This window comes from Meleagris gallopavo, chromosome 5 (genome assembly GCF_000146605.3).
Source record: "Meleagris gallopavo isolate NT-WF06-2002-E0010 breed Aviagen turkey brand Nicholas breeding stock chromosome 5, Turkey_5.1, whole genome shotgun sequence".
Classification (NCBI taxonomy): domain Eukaryota; kingdom Metazoa; phylum Chordata; class Aves; order Galliformes; family Phasianidae; genus Meleagris; species Meleagris gallopavo.
Genome location: NC_015015.2, coordinates 31,067,253 through 31,084,529, shown reverse-complemented (window position 1 = coordinate 31,084,529; position 17,277 = coordinate 31,067,253). Strand labels below are relative to the sequence as shown.

The 17,277-nt window shown below is 32.3% G+C and overlaps 1 protein-coding gene across 1 annotated transcript in view; it reads left to right on the top strand.

Annotated features, from left to right (window-relative positions):
* Positions 1-1,355: 1,355 nt before the first annotated feature.
* The window catches only part of LOC100544338 (ryanodine receptor 3-like), an 85,189-nt gene continuing 69,267 nt past the window's right edge, over positions 1,356-17,277 (top strand). The window contains exons 1-12 of the mRNA XM_031553762.1: positions 1,356-1,498; positions 2,360-2,528; positions 3,539-3,674; positions 5,265-5,360; positions 6,028-6,146; positions 7,350-7,483; positions 8,266-8,507; positions 11,427-11,619; positions 13,858-14,074; positions 14,284-14,388; positions 15,691-15,794; positions 16,228-16,311. Coding sequence (XP_031409622.1) covers positions 1,401-1,498; positions 2,360-2,528; positions 3,539-3,674; positions 5,265-5,360; positions 6,028-6,146; positions 7,350-7,483; positions 8,266-8,507; positions 11,427-11,619; positions 13,858-14,074; positions 14,284-14,388; positions 15,691-15,794; positions 16,228-16,311 — 1,697 coding nt within the window. The 5' untranslated portion in view covers positions 1,356-1,400. The remainder of the gene's footprint in view (positions 1,499-2,359; positions 2,529-3,538; positions 3,675-5,264; positions 5,361-6,027; positions 6,147-7,349; positions 7,484-8,265; positions 8,508-11,426; positions 11,620-13,857; positions 14,075-14,283; positions 14,389-15,690; positions 15,795-16,227; positions 16,312-17,277) is intronic.

Here is a 17,277-nt window from a genome sequence, read left to right as displayed (position 1 = left end):
CAAAAAAAAAAAAAGGCTACTATGTCTTGAAAAAAAACATGATCTCATTTAGTTATACAACATAAGTGGTCACAAAAGGACAATATTTGGCTAGTTTTGTTCATTCCTCTCAATAGCATGACTGACAAGAGAAACTCTGTGCCACAGCCATTTAATATTTTCTTAGTACAAGATTTATTCACACTATCTTCCTTCCTATCGCTTCTTCCTTTCCTATCGCTACAACGATGGGATTCTGTCTCCCCAGTGTCCCATTTTGTTTCCTGCTTAGTGAGAAGACTTTTGTGAGCTATGTGGTGTTGAAAGTAAATTGCAAGGTGTGGCAGCATTAGTATCCTGTCTGTGAAAAGTTTTGTTTCTCTAACATCCTTTCCAGAATGTGGAGCTACATGAAACGTAATGTGGAATCTATATTACATTGCCGAGTGTTTTTTATTATTAGTTGTGATGGGAAGAAACATTCTTCAGTTGCTGTTCATTTAGGAGACAGGAACACCCCTTGCTGTGTTAACTGTGTTATTTCGGCTAACAAACTCATGCACAGCATGATCATATATAAAAGAAGTTCTTGAAAAGAAATAAATATGACTGATACATAAATTATTCTCCTTTAAGGTAAAGTTATCAAGATAGTTATTCAGAAATGTCTTCCAGGTGTTCTACATCACATTTCCACAGTTTCTGGAGTCTTGATAATCTCATAAAAAAAAGTCTCACAGAGCTCGTATTTCATTCTTACAAAAGTAGTATAGAATTTTAATGATTCAAAATGATCAAGGCTTATTTTAGTGAGTTGTCTAAAATTTTGCCAGATTTTTGTGGAATACTGAATATTTAGTGGATATTAGGGAAAATTGAAAAGATATCTGCCATTGCTTTAAGTTCAAGTATGGTTCTGTTAAGAATCCAACATAATGTGTCGAGAATAGTTAGATGAATAGTTAATAGTAAATTCTGTTGCTCCTTTAGCTGTGTTGTAATTATGTTTATCACTACAGGTTGATTTTTCTTGTTAGTAATCTTCTTGTGCATCAATCTTGTAGTGGATTATGCTTTAAGTACTGAAGATCTTTCCCTGACACTCAGAATATAGAAATAATGACATTTCTTCTTTCAAATGGAAAATAAGTATACAAACAGCAAATTTCAGGAGTATGAAGGTACATAAAAATCTAATCTCTGAATAATTCTTATTTGAAACTGACAAATTTGTATTTAGTAAATATTCAGATAAAGTGAGAACCAAATAGTAGCTACTACTATATGTCTTTAGTTTTTTCAGTATAATATGTAAAAAAAAATTATTTTGAAGAAGAACTTTTAAAGTATCAAAGGTTTTTAAAATCATGACTGTGTTCATTATTGACTTTCAATAGGTTATATTACACCAGGAAGGTCATATGGATGATGGTCTAACCTTACAAAGATGTCAACATGAAGAATCACAGGCTGCTCGAATCATTCGCAATACTACAAGCTTATTCAGCCAGTTTATAAGGTAGATGTTATTATCTTGTATACAATATTTTGTGTTTGTTGTAAGTATTCTGAAATGAGAAGAATGTCTCTAACAAAATTCTTATTTCCTGTTTCCAAATATTTGTATTTAGAAGAAATGGTTTTTTTTTTAACTTTGTCATTTTGATAATTATTGCTATTAAATAGATAAATCTCAGCTTAACAAAGATCCTGTAGGTGTACCTTGAAGCCAGACATAAACTGGGCCATAATCTAGTTTAAAGAACAGATGTCGAAGTATCTACATTATATTAGCAAGGATTCTACAGTAGCTATAAATTGAGAATATTCAGAAAAGATTTTTTGTATTTTTCTTGGTAAACAAAATACTATATTTAACTGTATTCACATTTGTCAAATCATTTGAAAGTAAAATAGATGATTACTACTAAAAGCTACAAGTCCTTGCAAATGAACAGTAGAAGAAAATACAAAATAGATCTCTGGAGGGAGATCACCTTATTTCTTTCAACATCTTCGCAGCAACATTTTATTTTTACCTTTTAGTTACCCATCCTGTTGAATTCTCTGTCACCTTGGTGGTTATCTGGAAGACTTAAAGACCAAAGGGACAGTCCTCTCTCATGAACCTTATGCTGTTTCACATTATACACAGTAAGAGCAGTTAGGGCAAAAGGCTAAACATCTGCTGAGAAAAGAAAAATAACAAATTCTTCACTCATTTCTGTCATGTAGATGATTATGTGAGCATTCCTAAGTGTTTTGTTTAAACCAATACGTTCATACTCAGTGAAATAAGTTTAAGGATATTAAAAGTCAGTAAGGACATATTAGCAGAGAGGCAGTAACTATTATCTGATTTGGTTATTTTTTTCCTTAGTGGGAACAACAGAACACTATCACCCATTGCCCTGCCTGTTGAGGAGATGGCTCAGACTCTGCAAGACCTGATCAAGTACTTCCAGCCTCCTGGAGAAGACCTGGAACATGAGGATAAGCAAAACAAGCTTCGGTCCCTCAAAAACAGACAAAACCTATTCAAAGATGAGGTAGAGAGAGATTACATTACATTAATGTTATGTATGTATTCATGTTCAGAGCAATCTAAACACAGTCATTTATACACGTGTGATATATAATGTAAAGTTGCATAGTTTGTGCATGTATAGTAAGACTGTAATGCCAAGACTGTAATGCCATATAATAACTTGCTGTTCTTCATTTTTCATGGAAACACTTTGTACAAGCCACGAACTCTATGTAATAAAATTTGATCTTAATACTTATAGGCATCCTTAATCAGATGCCAGCGATAAAGAAATACTGTGTTTAAAAAAATATATATTTTTTTTCCTACACAGTACACATGCTGGATGCCTGAAATGAATAATAAAGCTTAGATGAATCATAGATGTTATTTCTGATGTCTTGTCCACCTGGGCATGAAACAAGAAATTTTTATGTCTAGAAGTTGGGAGAAGACTACTTTTAGAGGAGGATGTGTGTTACATGATTGTAGAATTGCTATTTTCTGAAAACAAAGTTGTGCTTCTTTTTAAATTTGGAGAGACACTTTGATTTCTTGCAAGTTTTCAATACCATTTCAGTCTAAAATCAAACTAAAGTTAAAAATTTGTTCTAGTGTTTTAACTTGTTTTACAGATATTTTATTGACTAGCAAAATTTCCAGCCTTATTAATCAAATAAAATTCCTTTGCGTATAGACTTTTTTTTCCTACGTAAGGAAGATACTACATATAAAATAAGTATTCCTAAAAATTGTAAAATCCTTTATTGTCAGCTTTGTTTATTCCTTACCCCTTATACTCTCAGCAGAGAAAGGGGAGATATAAAATCTTTCTCAAACAAAGGTAATTTCGACTTAGGAAAATATACGTTCTGATCTTGTAAGCACAGTTTTCTTGTTGTTATTTTTTGTTTGTTTGTTTGTTAAACAAGGATTATGCTTTTACATATACAGTTTAAAAAAAATTGTTAAAAGGACAACCTACGCTTCTTTCGTATGTAGATGACTTTCCTCTCTCTTATGTGTATCTAGGGAATGCTGGCACTAGTTTTGAATTGCATCGATCGTTTAAATGACTACAACAGTGCAGCTCATTTTGCAGAAATTGCAAGAGAAGAAAATAGTACAGCATGGAAAGAAATTTTAAATCTCCTTTATGAACTGCTTGGTAAGTTCTTCAATTAAAAAAATTAAGTTAAAAAATATATATATTCTACTTGCTGCTTCACTGCCAAAGAATATTTTGTATGCTATCATTCTGTCACATAAGTTGTAGAATTTCTTCTATATACTTACTGACTCAAATTACAGAAAATAGAGATTGTTGAGCAGTGTTACGATGGAAATATTAAATTCCAGCTAGAAAAATAAATTGATGCAACATGCCAAATTCATGTTTTTTTTTCATTATTATTACTTGTGGTATGTGCGATGACATGAATTATTATTTCAAATATTTAGAAAAACTGGAAAATGCTTTCTGTTTATGAAGATGAAGTGAAACTTAAAAGTAATATTCAGAATTCATAGGTTTATAGAGTCCATTTTTTCACTTGAGGCTTAGATTCAAGTATTAATAAAAACAATTAAATCAAATAAAAAATAAAATATTATTTTCAATTTCAATGCTAAGTTTTCTAGAGTGAGCTGCTCTAGTGTTACAATAGAACCAAAATTCTATGGCAGTGCATCTATTTACCATTAAGTTCCTCATATTGGAGAATCTTGTCTTCTGGTAGAGTTTTAGATGCGTTTCAATTTAATGAAAAAACAGTCTGAACCATAGTAAAATAAACAAGTCAAGAGATACAACAAGAATAAAACAAAGTAGGAATAGAGCTTTGAAATGTGAGATTCACAAGGAACATGAGTAGCTCAGTAAGTAAGCTGCTTCTGTTGAAGTCTTTTAATTGCTTAAGAACGTAATGAAATATTATTGTTTGAATTTTAATGCAGTTTTAAGAGTTCAAAGAAAAGTATTCTGGAAAACAAAACCTTTGTTCTTTGTAGTACTTTTCTGATATTGTCTTGATCTTCTTCTGCAGGTGCATTTTGAACACAGTTGTTCTGTCATAATAAATATTAAGTTAATTCTTCAAAACAAAAATCTTTGGTTATCTACAAAATGCTGCTTGTTTTATTTCTATGATCAGTAATAACTTCTAGAAGAAAAAATTCTCAATTGCTTAGAATACTCAACTAGTAATGAAGTTTCAAATAGCATTGTGTTCTATGCTTCTGAAGACTGAAAGCTATCTATTCTATAACGTTTTATTCAAAAGTTTGGCTAAAGAACAGTATTGAACCTGTGCATGAGTGCAAACATGCATATTGTCTTCCTATTCAATGGTAGGAAATATAAATCTTTCTGCCTTTGATTAGGTCATAATATGTTGATAGTTGCATGAAATAAGGGTGTTAAATAATTTCTATTACTAGCCAGTGGTAGGAGTGTAATTCTGCTTTACTCAGTAGAGCTTCTGTGGACTGAAAAAACAAAAACAAAAAACAAAACAAAACAAAACAAAAAAAACAACCAAACAACTTCATGCTCTTTAGATGTAATGTTAGTTGTTGATACTCAAGTGAAAATCTTAATTATTTGTTAACATTGCAGTTAGATTATTATCACCTTTAGGATATTCTAATTTGTTTGTTAAGTTATTATGGAAGTGTAGAAATACATATGATCAGCATTGGTGATTTTGAAAAAGAAATCTACTGTTTCAAAATTATATCTTGCGTGGGTTTTTTTTAGCTGCTCTCATTCGTGGCAACAGAAACAATTGTACTCAGTTCTCCAGTAACCTTGATTGGCTAATAAGCAAATTGGACAGACTAGAATCTTCCTCAGGTAAGACTTATGAGTGTGAATTAACTATCAATACAGCATACACAGATGTCATGCATGAGTAGTCATCAGAGTAATTTTGCTTGAAAATAGCATGCATTAAAGAAAAAAAAAACAAAATGCACAAACCTCTGTATCTCCACTGCTTTTTTTTAAATGAGCAAAGTGTTATATTTAAACAGCTCAGTGTAACTGTTTTGTTCCATTCATTTGGTATGTGCAGTATCACATCCAATCAGACTTTACAGTATCAGACTATTGTATCATTACTATCAGGTAAGAACAGAGTTGCTTGTAGATACAAATGCAAATAACATAAACATATAGAAATTTCTTTTTGTATGAGATGTTAAAAAAAAAAAAAATCAAACGATGCCATTTTCCCCAGTAATATCTTTATCTCTTTTATTGAAAGGAAGAATTTATACTTGCATTTTCTCTTTAAATTGTGGCTATTTTCAAATAAACTAGTAAGTGCTTCATAATGTATTTATGTCTTCACATCTTCATACTTCACATCATAGTCATATCAGTAACAAGTGGTTTTATTCTCTTCTTAGACCGTAGGAGAGATTATCTCTTAAGATACTCTGCTATTTACTGAGTTTTTGGACAGTGTTTAGTTGTGCAGGTGATAAATGACAACATTATTACTGTGATCTTCGTTCAGGTATTTTGGAAGTGTTGCACTGTATCTTGATTGAAAGTCCAGAAGCTTTAAATGTGATAGCTGAGGAGCATATAAAATCTATTATTTCACTGTTGGACAAGCATGGGCGCAATTACAAGGTATGTTTGGAGAAACTAAGGATTTTTTGATATTTGGAGGGAAAAAATAAAACAATCAGGGAAATGTCTACTTGGAGATAAGTAGTACTAGCACCTTTAAACAAATAAAGTTGAAGTATGTCTACAATATTGCTTTGTTGAGATTTAAAAAAGAAACATGTAATTGTTTTTGTGTTTCAAGTAGGGCAAATATGCCTGACATGATCATAGGTAATTAATATCGATAATCAGTCGAAACTAGTTGCATCTATGATTCTGTATTAGCTGGTTTCTGTAAGCACCTGGACAGAGTAAACTCTGCTTTGTAACCCAGAGTTCTGCAGACCTACTCAGAGAACAAGAATGACTGACACATGTTCTATTCTGCATCTGCTTATGTTGGGCAGCAGTTTCCAAAGTCATAATCATCAGTGTAAACATGATGCTGTGCCTTGGGGATGGTCTATAACACTTTACCCCATTCTGTCATCATCCTGTGATGGCATATCAAAGTTCAAATGCATCTCTAAGAGTCTCTGGATTATTTGTTTGTTTGTAATGAGAATGTTGTGTCCCTTAGTATTAAGCACTGTGTTACTGTGTTCTCACTTTTAAAGGGTTCTGCCCACTGTCAACTCTGTTGTAACCATTAATTTGTCAGACAAGTATATCAATTTCTTACGAAAAAAAAAATTATTTCTTAAACTGTTTTGCTTTATAAAGAATTCTTCTGAATGTTTTATTTTTCAAATTCACGTGCATTATTTATCATATTGAAAGCATGCTTTCATAACAGATTCATAAACAATCTGAGAATTGCAGCTCAGGAAGTTCTTTGGACCACAGTAAATTTCTCAAAGTATTTCATTTTACCTTTGAAATTTTTAATGAGATAGAATAGAAAATATATTGTAGAGTGTTGACATGCAGCTGTACTATCCTTGCTTTTTATATTAGAAAATAAAACTTCTTCTGAGATTTTGTATTTTATTTGAGGCATTTTGCAAACCTCGTATCTGAATGCATTCACAAATTTTTGTTATCCACCACAAGTATTATAGACTATACGCAATCTGTATTTAGGAGGAAAAACAAAAACAAACAAAAAAGATAATCTTTACTATATTCCTTCCCTTAGATATATTATGAATGTAAATTAACAACTGAATTACAGCATGTACAATAAAAACCATTACCCAACTTTCTTTTGATTTCCTCTTTCAGGTTCTTGATGTGCTTTGCTCTCTTTGTGTGTGTAATGGAGTTGCAGTTCGTGCCAATCAAAACTTGATCTGTGACAATCTACTGCCAAGAAGAGATTTACTTTTGCAAACACGTTTGATTAATGATGTGACAAGGTATTGTGAGATAGTTCATTATTATATTAGAAGAAAATGAACTTAAATGTCTTCTATAACTGTCGAAAATCCTATAACCTGAGAAATGTTCTGCAGTTTTCAATATTGAGACACAGACTTTAAGATATGTTTATATATAAACTTCTTAAAAATCCATTTTCGCTGAGATATGGCAGTTGTCCTGGCAACCATGCTCAAATGAGAATTTTTAATTGATTTTTATTGTTAATTGATTTTGAGATCTGTTTTGACATTAAATGGAAAGATGAAAGTTGCTTGCTTCTCACTCAAAGCACAGTATGACTCTAATAATTATGATGGCATATGTAAACATACTGTGTGTGTTTTAAGAGACATTTTATTTCCTAGCAGCCTAACTAATGAAGTGCTATCTCAAATCAAATGCTATAAGCAAAATGTGGAAATCTACACTGAAATTAATATTTAGGTATAGGTTATATATAAAATATATATACTATAAATAGTGGCATGTAATATTTATAAAGAAGTTGCCCAGAGAGGTTGTGAATGCTCCATCCCTGGCGGTGTTTAAGGCCAGGTTGGTTGGGGCCCTGGGCAGTCTGATCTAGTACATAATGTAGCAGCTAGCAGCCTTACCTGCGGCAGGGGGATTGGTACCTGATGATCCTTGATGTCCCTTCCAATCCAAGCCATTCTATAATTATAAGATTTATGAAGTGAATTTGACTATTATACAACAATATAACTCATATGCCGCATCTTATGTATTATACTAACTGGTTTATATTTTCTTATTTTAGCATAAGGCCAAACATATTTTTGGGTGTTGCTGAGGGCTCTGCACAATACAAGAAGTGGTACTTTGAATTAATAATTGATCAGGTTGATCCATTCTTGACGGCAGAACCCACCCATTTACGGGTTGGGTGGGCTTCTACTTCAGGTTATGCCCCTTATCCTGGAGGTGGAGAAGGATGGGGTGGCAATGGCGTTGGAGATGACCTATATTCCTTTGGTTTTGATGGCCTTCATCTGTGGTCTGGTAAGTACTTTGTTCAGTTCCATTTATTCTTGTATTCAGGGATTACCAACCTCTATTTTCAGTACCTTTAAGTGCATACATGTGTGTATGTGCATACACAGCATACTGATCTATAGTGAGCTGTATTCAGAACTTCAGAATACTGTGAAGTTAGAATTTTAGGTCAGACTGCTTTTCTGAGATTTCAGTGCTGAGTTATGCCAGCTGGGCTGTTTAGCAGATGGTTTTTATTCTCATGATTTTAATTTAAAAATGGCGTTCTCTAGATCAAGACTTAAGTGTATCTGTTAAAAACTGGTGGATGTACTTATCTTAGACAAATTCATTATGTATGGATCTACACAGAGTCATACTTGTTCAGTTTGCACCTACCGTTGAAGTTAAATGACATTATCCTTACACATATGATGAACAAACTGAATTTAGATTTTGGTAAATCAATTCATAAAAGATAATTCTGGCAATTAGAAATTACCACACAGTATTACCTATTTCTGCTGGTTTTGGAATATAAATTTCAGTGATGCAACATCAAACTAAAAAAAGTACTTTATGATCTTTGAAAAAAACATTTTACATTGAACACTTGAACAGAAACAGTCCTAGCAGAGAAAATTCAATTTTTCTATAAATGCGCTTTAATATCTAAGATACTCACGGTTTGTATTGCAGTGAAGTGATTAACTGCTTTTTATAAAGCAAGAGGTTAGTGAATTGCAGTAATGGTATATTTTTTTTTGCTCTTAAGGATCTGTGACATTACATTTGTCGTCTTAATAGCCATTCTTTGCTTATGCAGATTGTAGATGATAGTGGGGTGAGGTAACAAGTAAGTGGACTTGACTGCACATTGCAGTCAGCTAGATTCGAGTGAGAGCTCTAGAAGAGCAATAAGTGTTTAAAGGAGGGCTCATCTGAGATGTTGCAGATTGACTAACTTTGTAATAATGTACGCATTAGAATAAGCATTCAGGAAAAAGTAGAAAATAGAAGAAATTTCTAACGATGCTTTAAAGAATGCCCTGCGGTGTGCGCAGTTAAATGGAAAACAGGTTTTGAAAGTGTCTTGTTTGTTTTTGTTTTTTAAATGATCCTCCACTCCTTAAACTCCATGGAAGTATACTCTTTGTGAACAAACAACATATTGACCTTGTCAGTGTACAGTGCCTTAGAAACAACAGGTATCTAATTCTAAGAACAAAATAGCAACACGGAAGCATAATAGCAGTCATTTTTGATTTCTTAATTTGCCTAACATACTCTCTAAATAAATTGTATTTCAGAAAAGCAATATCACATAGGGCTACAGAATAAGAAAATATTTAACTACAGAATTATATGTCCTAAATTATGTCAGTTACAATCTTTTCGGTGAAAGCAATGAAAGGACAAAGAAATCGGTAGAAAGTGAAACAGTTGCTAGAATTTCTCTAAGACTGTACATAATTACTCTACTTTTATAATGCCATAAAGGAGTGTGAGAGCCCTGGCGATTGTGATCTGTACTTAAAATGTATGACAAATTCGACCATGTTTATATACCAGTGTTTATTAACATTATGTTATTATTATCTAGGATTGCATTTTCTCTTGCTTACACCTTTTAATAATTATAAATTATTTTTCAGAGTGTGTCTGCTTTTTAAGGTAAATTTGAGTTGAAAACTAAATTCATTTTCAAGAATAAGACATGGATAAAAAGTTCTGTTCACCCTCTCTCTGGAATGCTCAAATATTCAATTGAGATTGCAGAGTTTTGTTTTGGAGGGAGCTTAACATTTTGTTTTACCTAGGGTTTTAGCTCTCTGTATGTTCCTGTTTAAAAAATAAAAAATAAAAAATAAAAATAAAATTTGTTCAAAATTCATTAAAAAATCTCAAGGAAATGTGCAGTTTGTAGACCCAGTCTGATTTAACAGTTTAGCAAATAAATTTGCAAAATCCTTGCATAAGATTTTTTGTGTAAAAATATCTCTATGTACATATTCATCTTTTTTTGGGGGGGGAGGGCTGAGGGGGAAGAAGGGGAGAGAGAGGAGGTAAGTTGAAAAGTATATGCAATAGTTCAATAAATCATTAATACAAAATTAAAGCCATAATTCCAGGTCCAATAAATATAACTTGAAATGCGAGCTTATCTTGCCCATGTAGTTAACACTTGTAGTCTATTTGAATGCAGTATTCAAAAGATGCTTAGTTAAATGAGTTTATCAGTACACCAGATAAAATAATACTTTTTTCATAAACAATTGTTTTGTTGGTTTTTTTTCTACTAATGTTGCTTTCTAGCTGGATTGATTCTGAAACTATTTGTCCTGTTCATAAGTGTAATGTTATAGGCTGGTTTCTCAGGAGAACGTTACATGCTACACTAAATCAAGTGTCTGGTCTTTCCTGTCTTTGGTAGTACTTGATAATAGATGGTCCAGACGAAGGTTAATATAAGCTCCAGGTGTATGGTAATCAAACAGGAGATTGGAAGTGAACAAAGGGACAAATATTATTCCAAAACATTGGCTGCTGCACTTCACTTGGGAGTGTACTCCAAGAGAGGAGTATATCAGTGTCAGTTTTATCAAAGCAGGGTGCATAATTTACTTTGTCTAAATAATCTTGCATCAGGCTATAGTAAGAACTAAAATGATTTCAGCTGTGCATGTTCTGCCTTCTGAATGGTGTCAGAGACCTCAAGTGCTTTATTCAGTTCATGCACTGTTCTACTGCACTGGTTTGAATAATTTTAATTCATTCTCTGTTTTTGAAAGCAGAACAATTCATAAAACATATGAGGACAAGATCATGTTTTTGTGCCTGAAAACAAAACCTTGATGATGTACTTGAGGAAATGCTTTTATCACTTCATTCTTAAATGCATGCAAGACTGTTCAAATTCCAGTTACTTGATTATTTTCGTTCTAGGTCGTGTACCCAGAGCTGTGGCATCTGTCAATCAACATTTGCTGTCATCTGATGATGTAGTTAGCTGCTGCTTGGATTTAGGTGTGCCCAGCATTTCATTCCGCATTAATGGTCAGCCTGTACAAGGAATGTTTGAGAACTTCTGTACTGAAGGGTTTTTCTTCCCTGTTGTAAGCTTATCAGCAGGTGTGAAGTAAGTAGTAGTTAATTGTTCTTCTTTTAGCAGTTTTTCACAAAAAATGTTATCTGATTTTATATAAAATCAGATATAAAATGCAGTTTTTTTCTGTTCTGCCAACTATCAGCTAGGAGGGAGGCAGGAAAGTATTGATTTTATCAGGGATGATTTCACTTTAGGGTGAAATGTTGAGCTGATTTGTAACCTGATCAAGTTACAGTGTCTGAAAATCGTTACTATTATGGGTATTTGGTGACTTAGGGGAAATTAATTTTGTCTCATTCCAATTATCAGTGGAAAAAAGGCACATTAGAAACATAGCACCTTATTTGACACTAATTAAAAATTTCATTTAGCATTCTCAGCAGGAGGTTGAAAAAAAAAACATTAAACCATTAGTAAAACTGATACCATATTCACAATAGGGAACTTACAAACTGGTGATTCTTACTTATGTTGCCCATTTCTCACTTGTTTTATAGCTAAAACAATGAAATACAAACCTAAAAAAAAAACAGAATTTAAAGTCAAATAGTGAGACAAATCTGTCAGAAAATCTGAAGTTGTCATTGTACTTCAGTGGCCAAAACAGTTGTACTGACAGAGCCAATACATCAATAAGAGTAGCCCTTGCACTCACTGTTCTAATGTGAGCAGCAATTGTAGGAAGAATGTAGGAATTGTAGGAAGAAAAGCAGTACACAAAATAAAGAAGAATTCTTCAGTATGAACAGCTGAGCCTAGGAGTTATTTTTCTATATATATATTTGATTTTCAGGAGGGTTCTTTTTAAGACTAAGGTTGGGTAAACTTAAAACGTGCTTTCCGAAATGAAAGATATGAATATTTCTTTTAAAATGAGACAAAAAGCCACGCTTTTTGTGATCAGGGTATTAAAAGAGATTCTGCAGAATTAGGACCATTACAGCCTGTGTGGAAGCTTAGGGAAATGCAAAAAAGAGCAAACAATTCTCAGCAGGAATTAGACCAAAGAGTAGATGAGATTTAGTGGTTTGTTATAACTTAGAAAAATTTATCAAATTGACAAGAAACAACAAGCTATTTACTGGGATGTGATCATCAAACTGTTGTATGAAAGTATTTTCCTTTCATTTTTTTCTTTGTCTTTTGCCTACTTAGAAAGTCAGAGTTCTAGTTCTTAAAATAAAATTAACCTACTTTTTATTCTTAAGTTATTTCAGTCTGCTTGGAGATTAGAGGTCTAAACTCAAAGTTGTCATCTCAGATACTGAGCTGCATTGGGATCATTAAAATGTTTAAAGTAATTTATTAATGGATTTAGAAAGTATAGGAAGTCCTATATTTCTTGTGGACATTGAACCATTTCAGATATTTGTACTTATGAACATCTTTTGAGAAAACTTGCATGCCATGCTCTATTTCCTCTCTTTAAACTTATTAATGAGGTCTACTGTTTATGAACTAGGTTGATCTGATAGTTCTAGTATTTCTAGAATTATAAGTAAAAAGTTGTAAACCTCGGTCATCCCATCACAAGAAATGCATGCACTGTTAAATTTTATGGTTGTTTACCTCTATTGTTGGCCTACATGAGGATCTAACTATGAAGTTGAATTGTTTCGGACTTTTTTTTCCTGGTATGTTCTTAAATTTAAATGAAAAGTATATCTCTGAAAAGAAACAGAAAACTTCATGGGTGTATTAGGAATGCTGGCTATTCACTTGAAACTCATTTTCAGTTGCGCTTGGTGTAATTTTGTTTTCTTGATTTCTCTGTTATGATAACAGTACCTATTGTTTCACAATATCCTTTGGATTCTTATTAACACCTGCCTGTGTGAGTCCACACAGATTTTTTTAAGAAAAATCTTAAGTATCACATAAAAGGTCCTTATGGTATTTTTAGACAGTCCAAGTTAAATTAGATTTTCTTGATCATTTAAGTGCATTAAAAATTTCACTTCATTTATATAACTGTTTGATTTTTAAATAAGAAATATATAATTTTACAATACAACACTGGTGAATAATTATTTTTGCTTTGGCTGAGATAGATCTTCAAAAAAAAATTAGTAGATGACATTAATATTGAAAGTATCTGCTAATAGAAATGGTTGGTAATTTTTTTTTTAGAACTTATTAAAATGTGGAATAAATTACCATTTTATACGTGCTATTCAAGTAAATGTTTGCATCTTTAAATGGTATGTTTATAACGTTAGTATATGCTGACTATTTAAGAGTATAATTTGTTCACTGCAAATTGCACAGAGCTCGTTTCTTACTGGGTGGACGTCATGGAGAGTTTAAATTTCTGCCTCCTGCTGGCTATGCTCCCTGTTATGAAGCCTTGCTTCCAAAAGAAAAGATGAAATTGGAACCAGTGAAAGAATATAAGAGAGATTCTGATGGAGTGAGAGATTTGCTGGGTACGACACAGTTCCTCTCCCAAGCTTCATTTATACCTTGTCCTATAGACACCAGTCAGGTATGTTACATATGCAGTAATAAGATAGTAAAATATTTCTTAACATGTAATTTAGCAATTCAGAAGCTAAGCTAACTTATTATCTTTCTTAACAATTCATCATTTGTATGTTTTACTGTATTTAATTAAACTGGTACATCTTGTTACTACAGGATTTGGTCGAACTAAAGCCTTTTCTTACTTGCGGAACTGTTATGTTCTTTTCTTAGATTGCTCTTCCTTTTCATCTTGAAAAGATCAGGGATAAACTAGCAGAAAATATCCATGAACTGTGGGGAATGAATAAAATAGAACTGGGCTGGACATATGGCAAGGTATGTTTTGAATGACCTGTGTAGACACAGACATATAAAATAACCTATCAGAAAAATGTGCTGGGAACCGTAACAGAGTGTTTAATGGTGGTTAATAAACATCTAGATAACAAAAAGAAACTACTGATAATAGATGATTATGTAAAGCTAATAGGAAATATTTATATTAACAACTGATTAGGAGACAAATTTGCACTATAAATAAGACACATATTTTAACACAGTAGGAGTCACTGTGAAAAAATACATTCACTGAGAAATGTCCTAACTGTCCTAAAATGGAATTCAACTGAAAATCATACCAGCAGTGCGTAACACCACAACAAATTCCTCGATTACTCTGATGCTGGAGATTAAAGAGATAACATGTCCAAAGTGTGTTATCAAGTGAAAAAGTGTTAAAAGATAGGGAACAAATATGTTCAAAATATTACACAAAATTCAACAGTTAGACTAGAATCGGTATCTTTCCGTAGTAATGTAAAATTCTAAAGATTACTTTCTGCTTTAAATTTAGGTTATTTCATCTGGCTTCTTTTCAAGTTGAGATTTACTAGGACAGCAGTATGATCATAACCGTATCATAATCTAAAAGAATATTTTTTCTTCTCTTACATGCTGCTGATTCCACTTAAGTGTTTAATTTACTTTCATTTCTCACTGAGAACTCTGTTAGCATCTGCTAAAATGTTATTGGTACTGAAAATTAGAGCTTTACTCTTTTGCGATGGAAAATTATTTCTGTGTATGAAGTTAGATACAGGATAGAAACACTTGGCATTGAATGAAAGCCTGTTTAAGTAAGCATCAGAAAATATCCAGATTGTCAGTAATATCAGGGGGAAAAAAAAAAAAAAGCAATGCTTTAATATCTCAGAAAAAAGAAATGAGAATATGACCAAATGATTATTTAAATTTTTTGGATGAGAATGGGTATAATAGAGCTCATTATGCAGAATTTCTCTGTAGGTTGCTCTGGCATGTAGTAGTAATCATTGAGTTTGCAGGCTTGCTTTCATGTGTTTGATGTATTTATGCAGAACCCATGAAATTGCTGTTTTTTTTCTATCTTTTGTTGATTATTTCTTAAGAGTGTATGTTATAAATCAATCATGGGAGAGTTAAATCGTGGGAGAGTTCATTTGTGTAATAATGAGTAACTGTCATTGAGTAGAGATAAATAGTATTCTTTTATTCATTGCAGAGAATTAGCAGATTTCTAACTCTTGATAATAGTCTGATTTTGGCTTCATTCTTCATTTAGTATCAGGTAAATACTCTTCTTGTTTTTTTTCCTTACAGATACGGGATGATAATAAAAGGCATCATCCTTGTCTTGTGGAATTCTCAAAGTTACCTGAGACAGAGAAGAATTATAATCTACAAATGTCAACAGAAACCCTCAAGTGAGCTTTTAATTTTAAAGATTTTTTTTCTTTATTCAAACATTTTATATTATTGTAAGATATAAAAACATGCTACATCATTAGAATGAAAGTGTGGTCTATTGATTTTGCTAGAAATTCCAGGAACACATTTAGAAAAATTTAGAAAGTTATGTCGCGATGGAGAACTAAAAAAGAAAATGGCACCAAACCCTTTTGGCTTTAGTTGAAGAGGCATAACTTTCAAGGAAGACTTTTATAACTTTTAACATGTTTAATTTAGAATTTTTAATAACTAAAAATATTGAGATCCCATTACTTTGAATGGCTTTGTGTGTTTTTAAAATGTTATTAGTTCTGTGTATTCATATTAAAAACAAAAGAAATGGTGAAAGTGAAATGGATCAGCTCTAGAATATTGTGTTTTACTACTGATGTTTTTCTATATTATTAGAACGCTTTTGGCCCTTGGATGTCACATTGTTCATGCTAATCCAGCAGCTGAGGAAGATCTTAAAAAAGTCAAGCTTCCTAAAAAGTATGTACCTTACGCTAGCTATTATATACTATTTCTAACTAGAGGGTATTGGTCAAGCAAAAATAATTTAAAATCTTTAAGAAAAATACTTGATATAAACCTTGTGTTCCTTGTAGAATTACAGAGCCCATCGTTGCTCTATTATTTTTGCCTTTGATTGTGGTCTAGTGCTGCAGAGTTATTCACATATCATAGCCGTGTAAACCTATAATTGCATGTAGTGTAAATGTTACGTGAGCTTTGAATGGATATTCCAAAGTTGAAAGCAATATTTCAGGGCTTTTCTATCACCTAGCAAAGTAGAGCATGTATAATATAAGATGGCAAATTGATCTACTTGAAAAAGTTCGTACCCTTTGCCTCTAACTAGTAGTTTCAATTTACACCTCTTTTTACCCCCCTCCAAGAAAAAGTTCATTTAACATATTTACATTTCAGAGACATTATTAACACATCTCTTAAAAGATTTGCTCAATTCTGTGCAAAAAGAAAACCCAAGTACAGAGGAAAAAAATCAGAAAGTGACAGTTGTAAAATGTTGCACGTGTCTTAAAAATGTACATGTGTAGATTATGGCACAAATTACAGTCTTTTTTTACTTCAGTTTTTACTTGGTTGCTAAATTATGGCAGTGAGGAGAATAATAGTGGCTATAACAAGTAATCAGTAGCAGTCACCTCAAGAGTGATAAAAATGGATTCAGTATTGCATCTGCTTTTTAGACTTGTTCAGGGGAATTCTGTAATCCTTCTAGGAAAGGTTAAGGTCCTTCAACAAAACTTGAAGGCAGCAACAACGATCTCAATACATGCCACATTAGATTTTCACATTAGTTTTTCATCTCACAATATGTCTGTTTTTCTGAATTTTTTTCCATGATAAATTGAGTTAGATTTTTAAACAGAGTAGTAAAATAAATAGTTTTATGAGATGGGAGATGATGATATTGATTCATTTGAAGGCTTT